This window comes from Pagrus major, chromosome 10, assembly GCF_040436345.1.
Source record: "Pagrus major chromosome 10, Pma_NU_1.0".
NCBI lineage: Eukaryota > Metazoa > Chordata > Actinopteri > Spariformes > Sparidae > Pagrus > Pagrus major.
Window position 1 is genome coordinate 149,034 of NC_133224.1, and position 6,367 is coordinate 155,400.

General features: G+C 51.0%; 1 protein-coding gene across 1 annotated transcript; it reads right to left on the reverse strand.

Annotated features, from left to right (window-relative positions):
* Positions 1-1,348: 1,348 nt before the first annotated feature.
* On the reverse strand, positions 1,349-5,824 carry psmb6 (proteasome 20S subunit beta 6). The gene is made up of 7 exons (XM_073475618.1): positions 5,369-5,824; positions 4,090-4,157; positions 3,878-3,943; positions 3,251-3,316; positions 3,044-3,173; positions 2,804-2,948; positions 1,349-1,610 (listed from the first exon to the last, which is right to left on the reverse strand). The coding sequence occupies exons 1-7, from the start codon at positions 5,465-5,467 to the stop codon at positions 1,483-1,485; spliced, it is 702 nt and encodes a 233-aa protein (XP_073331719.1). The 5' UTR covers positions 5,468-5,824; the 3' UTR covers positions 1,349-1,482.
* Between the last annotated feature and the right edge of the window lie 543 nt (positions 5,825-6,367).

Consider the following 6,367-nt stretch of genomic DNA (forward strand, 5'->3'; position numbering starts at 1 on the left):
CAGTCACACTGGGCAGCACAGCTTTCCTCTGATCTTCTGTCGCTGTTGGGAGATTAAGTGAAGCAAGCAGAGTCTCAGGTGACTTGTCCCCCTACAGGCCACCGGTTACAGGTTTCTGCAACATCTTTCAACAGCTGTGGACGTCTTGAAGCTCGTGTTTCATTCGTTTGGGTCTTTAACTGTACGTCCGACCCTGTTCTTCAGTTGTGTCAGAGTTCTGGCTCATTTATTACCTCCTTCATAAAACCTGTTTCAAAAAGAACATTTCGTTCATCTGATTTCTAATTTCCCCAATTTTCTGACTAATGTCCAACTGGATATCTTTTTTTTTGTCTTTCTCCAAGTTTCCCAACTCTTTCTCTAGTTCATCCAGTTTCTCCTGTCTGAGCCTCACCTGCAGAACCACCTGCAGCCTCACCTGCAGAACCACCTGCAGAACATACCATATCACTTACTTCCTCTTGAAGTTCTTCCTCCATGTTTCCCTGAAGTACATTTAGATTAAGTGTCCAGGAAAAAGTATTGTTGCTGTGTTTAAATCTAAATGTGGTCCCACTGGACTGTGGTCCCACTGGACTGTGGTCCCACTGGACTGTGGTCCCACAAGTCCACTGTCCCAGTTGTACATGACGACATCTTTACTGGACATGGACAGAATCAATCGTTGAATCAGTTTCATGTGTTGAGGAGTCAAAGCTGTGATCTCTAGTTGTGGGACCGAACACACACACAGTTTAAAGGTGTGTGTGTCTCCACCTGCTGGACGCTGAGGGTCAGGAGACAAAGGTCCAGACTGGCAGCTGAGTGGAGGACAGGTCTGTTCTCTTCTCTCATTGGCTGATGAGCTCTGACCTCATCACACAAACCTCCATTTAATAACAACAATAATAATAATAACTTTCAGAGTTTAACATCAAACAGCAGTGAGACAGAATAAAGACGGGACAGAGTCTGGAGGACGAGGACGACCGGTGCATGTTTGTTTCTGGACTGTCACATACAGACCGGTTCCTCTCTGACTGTTGTGTCAGTGAGACAGTGAGAAACATGATGTGGGCCAAGAACCAGAACCAGTCTCGTGTGTCCAGCTGCAGGACGCTGGAGGACGTCCGGTCCTGGACGACAGCTGTGCAGGTTGTTGTGGTTTTCATACACGTGAGAACCATCAGGAGTCAACAACGTGTCAACAAACACAAACTACACACAATCACACGAAACGTCTTTTCATAATAAAAGCCTCGTTTCACTGCTTCTAGTCCAGGTGCTGAGCTAAGCTAAGCTAAGCTAAGCTAAGCTAGGCTAAGCTAATCCTGAGGCTGTTTGTTTAAAGAAGAACAGGACGACAAAGAACAAGTGAAACCTTTATTAACACAACAACATGTTGACAGAGCAGAGAGAGTGAGTGTGTGTGTGTGTGTGTGTGTGTGTGTGTGTGTGTGTGTGTGTGTGTGTGTGTGTGTGTGTGTGTGTGTGTGTGTGTGTTCAGTGTGTGGAGAACTTGGGCAGCTGGTTTCCCAGGATGACCCGTCTCTCCACTCCCTCCTCCGAGATGCTCGCCAGTCTCACCACACCGCCGCTGGAGCCGTCTCTCTCCATCGCCAGAGACAGAGCTGTGAGACAGACAGGCAGAGAGAGACAGACGGGTCAGAGACAGACGGGTCAGAGACAGACGGGTCAGAGACAGACAGGTAGAGAGACAGACAGGTAGAGAGACAGACGGGTCAGAGACAGACGGTCAGAGACAGACGGGTCAGAGACAGACAGGTAGAGAGAGACAGGTAGAGAGAGACAGGTAGAGAGAGACAGACGGTCAGAGACAGACGGGTCAGAGACAGACAGGTAGAGAGAGACAGGTAGAGAGAGACAGACGGTCAGAGACAGACGGTCAGAGACAGACAGGTAGAGAGAGACAGACAGGTCAGAGACAGACGGTCAGAGACAGACGGGTCAGAGACAGACAGGTAGAGAGAGACAGGTAGAGAGAGACAGACGGGTCAGAGACAGACGGTTAGAGACAGACGGGTCAGAGACAGACGGGTCAGAGACAGACGGTCAGAGACAGACAGGTCAGAGACAGACAGGTCAGAGACAGACGGTCAGAGACAGACAGGTCAGAGACAGACGGGTCAGAGACAGACAGGTCAGAGACAGACAGGTGTTTACAGCATATAAAGATGTGACGTGTGATTGGCTGCTGGACCGACGTGAACATGGCGGCCATGTTGGAGCAGGTGAGTCAGATGGTCAGGTCTGTGATCTACGTGTTGACGAGGCCGAGCACTCAGCGCCCGTCTGTGGCTGTGTCCAAACTCAGGGGCTGCAAACGTGTACATTTATGTGTGTGTACAATGTGTCAAATCTAAACTGAATTATCAACATTACAAAATAAACATTAACCCATTGGTGAATAACAACTATATTTACCACAGCATCACCAGCGTCACGCGTTTTAACTGAAAGTTAAACTTTGGAGGTTTTATAGTCTCTTGAAGTTTAACACATCTGGCGTTGGATGTTCAAATGAGTGAAAACCGAGTATAAACCCATTACTTAAATTTAAATGTCATGTCTGCGCCACTTGATGTCGCCATTTTCTCTTGCTTCCTCTTCTGTTTCGGGACTGAGCAGCGGTGCGCAAAGGATCTTGGGATATGTGAGGACAGTAGCGGTGCGTCCTCCAGAAAGAGGAAGAGAAGAAGAGAAGGCTGCATTTGAAGGAGCCCCTGACTTTGGACACAGCCACTGTGTACGTGTCTACGGTGGGAGCAGAGTTCCCAGCATGCCTTGCAGCAGCAGTGCGTACCTGCGGCGGCGAGCTCCAGACACTGCTCTTTGCCCATGCCCGGTTTGTAGTTGGAGTCCATGAAGCCGTAGATGTAGGTGCTGCCGCTGCCGCCCACCGACACCGGCTGCCTCACCAACATCCCACCAATGGGAACGCAGTACACCTGACACACACAGAGACAGACAGGTGAGCAGACAGACAGGTGAGCAGACAGACGGGCTGTACACTCAGTGGTATCAGTGGACAGGTGTTCGGTACCTGCCCGCCCTTCCTGCGGTCCCAGCCTGCCACCAGGATCCCAGCCGACAGCTCCTCTCTGTAGCGGTAGCAACTGGCTTTGAACAGGTTGGCCGCCGTCTCCACCAACGGGGGCTCGTCCAGCTCGATGCTGGGGGCGGGACCACACACAGGTAAATATGAGGAACACCTGAGTGGATGCTGAGGCTGAGTGTGTGTGTGTGTTACCTGTGGAAGCCCAGCTGGTAGGTGACCACGTCAGCGATGGCCTGAGTGTCAGCAGCGGATCCGGACCTGCAGCCACATGACGTCACATTAACAACAGGGAGACACCAGGTTCTCAGGTGGAGCTATGAAGGCTCCTGGGCTCCTCTGAGCCTCTCGGATCGGACCGGAAATGTTTCCCGCTTCTTTAAAAATTCTTCTGGTTCCTTCAAACCTTCATATCAAAAACATCTGGACTTCCAGGAGCTTCTAGTTTGTTAAACAGGTTCTAGGTTTCTAAATAACGTTCCTACGTTCTTTAACAACAAAGAGTCTGGACAAAGTGTTCAGCTCAGTTCTGATAAAAAGGTTCTGCTCTTCCTGAAACAGGGACTGGACTGTTGGATCACTCTAAAGCTTCAACAGATCTCTATGGAAGGATTCTGACGGTCCTGCACAGATCTTTAAATGGACCTGGGCTTCATGAGGACATATCTGGGTTCCTAAGAGAAGGTTCTGGAGTTCCAAACAAAAAGGTTCCAGCGTGTTAACGGTACCGGAGTTCTTAGACAAGTCTCAGAGGGTTTATATAGAACGGGCCCTGAGTTCTCCTCTACAGCTCCGGGTCTGTGGACTCAGAGAGGAACTGACCTGCAGCAGAAGATCCGGTCGTGGATCGGAGTCAGTTTGTCTGTGACTCTGTTGGCGATGTAAGCTCTGAGAGACAGACAGGCAGAGAGACAGACAGGCAGAGAGACAGACAGGTTCAGATGTGTGTGTAGACACACAGTGTGATCATACTGTGTGTGTGTGTGTGTGTGTGTGTGTGTGTGTGTGTGTGTGTGTGTGTGTGTGTGTCTCACCCTGTGGTGGTGCGAGAGTCGGCACCGATCACCACTCCTCCATCGTACTCCACCGCCATGATGGTGGTCTGACAGGAGGACAGACAGGAGGACAGACAGACAGGAGGAGAGACAGACAGGTGGAGAGACAGACAGGTGGAGAGACAGACAGGAGGACAGGCAGACAGGCAGAGAGACAGACAGGAGGAGAGACAGACAGGTGGAGACAGGCAGGCGGAGAGACAGACAGGTGGAGACAGGCAGGAGGAGAGACAGACAGGTGGAGACAGGCAGGCGGAGAGACAGACAGGTGGAGACAGACAGGTGGAGAGACAGACAGACAGGTGGAGAGACAGGCAGAGAGACAGACAGGCAGAGAGACAGACAGGCAGAGAGACAGACAGGTGGAGAGACAGACAGGTGGAGACAGGCAGGCGGAGAGACAGACAGGTGGAGAGACAGACAGGTGGAGAGACAGACAGGTGGAGACAGGCAGGCGGAGAGACAGACAGGTGGAGAGACAGACAGGCAGAGAGACAGACAGGAGGAGAGACAGACAGGTGGAGAGAGACAGGCAGGTAGAGACAGACAGGTAGAGACAGACAGGCAGGTTGAGAGACAGACAGGTGGAGACAGACAGGAGGAGACAGACAGACAGGTGGACAGACAGGTGGAGAGAGACAGGTGGAGAGACAGACAGGTGGAGACAGACAGACAGGTGGAGACAGACAGGCAGAGAGACAGGAGCAGACAGACAGGTGGAGACAGACAGGCAGACAGACAGGCAGAGAGACAGACAGGTTACTGGGCGGTATAATTAAGAACAGTCTCTGTGTCAGTTGTCATGAAAACGTGATGAAGTGTTTGGGTTTGTCAGAACACGAGCCCTCCTGTCGGGCCACTGTTAGCTCGTTAGCACTGAGAGCTAATGCTGGGACACCTGCAGCTGGACCATCGGAACATTCAGCCGGTCCACTTCTGTCTGATGAACAGAAGTGGGTTTAAACCACGCTGCGTCCATTATCGGACAGCTTTAAACGACACCAGATGTACGAACACGTCCAGCGGCTCGTCGCGGTTCTGTCGCTGTTATAAACCCGCTCCCCTGTCTCGGTCCGGTCCGGTCCGGTCCTGTTTGTCCCCGTTCTGGTCCAAACGTTAACAGTTTGTTAGCGTTAGCCGCCGTTAGCTGCTGCAGAAGTGCTGTCTCATTCAGCCGCTGCTTGTACTTAAACACCCTCCACAGGAACAGAACCGGGTCCGGTTCGGTCCACCCCGCTCCCACAGCCCGTGTACTTACCCCGGTGCTGACTTCCTGGCTGGTCCAGTCCGGAACCAGGTCGCTTTTAGCAGATACTTTTTGTCCGAAGTTCGGCATCATTGTCGCTGGTGCCGCCATCTTGTCTCTCTGAGCGCGCAGGACCCGAGAGGCTGTTCGAGAACACCGCCTGATGTGGGCTCAGTACCGCCAGCACCGCTTCGTCTGGGTCACCAACAGAACCACAGAGAACCACCGCTTTGTCTGGGTCACTAACAGAACCACAGAGAGTCACTAACAGAACCACAAAGAACCAGCGCTTTGTCTGGGTCACTAACAGAACCACAGAGAACCAGTGCTTCGTCTGGGTCACTAACAGAACCACAGAGAACCAGCGCTTCGTCTGGGTCACTAACAGAACCACAGAGAACCAGCGCTTTGTCTGGGTCACTAACAGAACCACAGAGAACCAGCCCCACCACAGGCACCGTTAGAGTCCAGTGGACTGTGTTGGTACTTCACTCTGCAACAACAGTTGTGTTGAGGCAAGTTGTCGGACGCCTCTACAGCGGGGTCCTGAACTCAGCAGGAACCCGGAAGTGACGGTACATTTTTAAAAATTAATTTTATGTTTTATTGAACAAAACATGTTGACGACACAGACATATTTACATATTTACATATAAACAGACTCACTGATCAGCTGCTCCATGTGTGGAGTTATAATTGGTGCAAAACTATTTGCAAATGCGTGTTCAGATGTGTGTGTGTGTGTTCAGATGTGTGTGTGTGTGTTCAGATGTGTGTGTGTGTGTTCAGATGTGTGTGTGTGTGTTCAGATGTGTGTGTGTGTGTTCAGATGTGTGTGTGTGTGTTCAGATGTGTGTGTGCGTGTTCAGATGTGTGTGTGTGTATAAAAATCTGCATGTCTGTGTTCTGTATTCTGTAAATGTGTAGAAAAGATTGGTGTGTAACTTCACTTTTCCTTTGCCCTGAGCTCAGGCTCACAGGCTCACGCTGCCTGGCTGTGATATTGAGAGG

Coding starts and splice junctions, on each gene's coding strand:
- psmb6 (XM_073475618.1), bottom strand. CDS start 5,467: ATGGCGGCACCAGCGACAATGATGCCGAACTTCGGACAAAAAGTATCT. Junction 4,158..5,368: donor GCCAGGAAGTCAGCACCGGG/GTAAGTACACGG, acceptor TCCTCCTGTCAG/ACCACCATCATGGCGGTGGA. Junction 2,949..3,043: donor ACCGCAGGAAGGGCGGGCAG/GTACCGAACACC, acceptor TGTGTGTGTCAG/GTGTACTGCGTTCCCATTGG.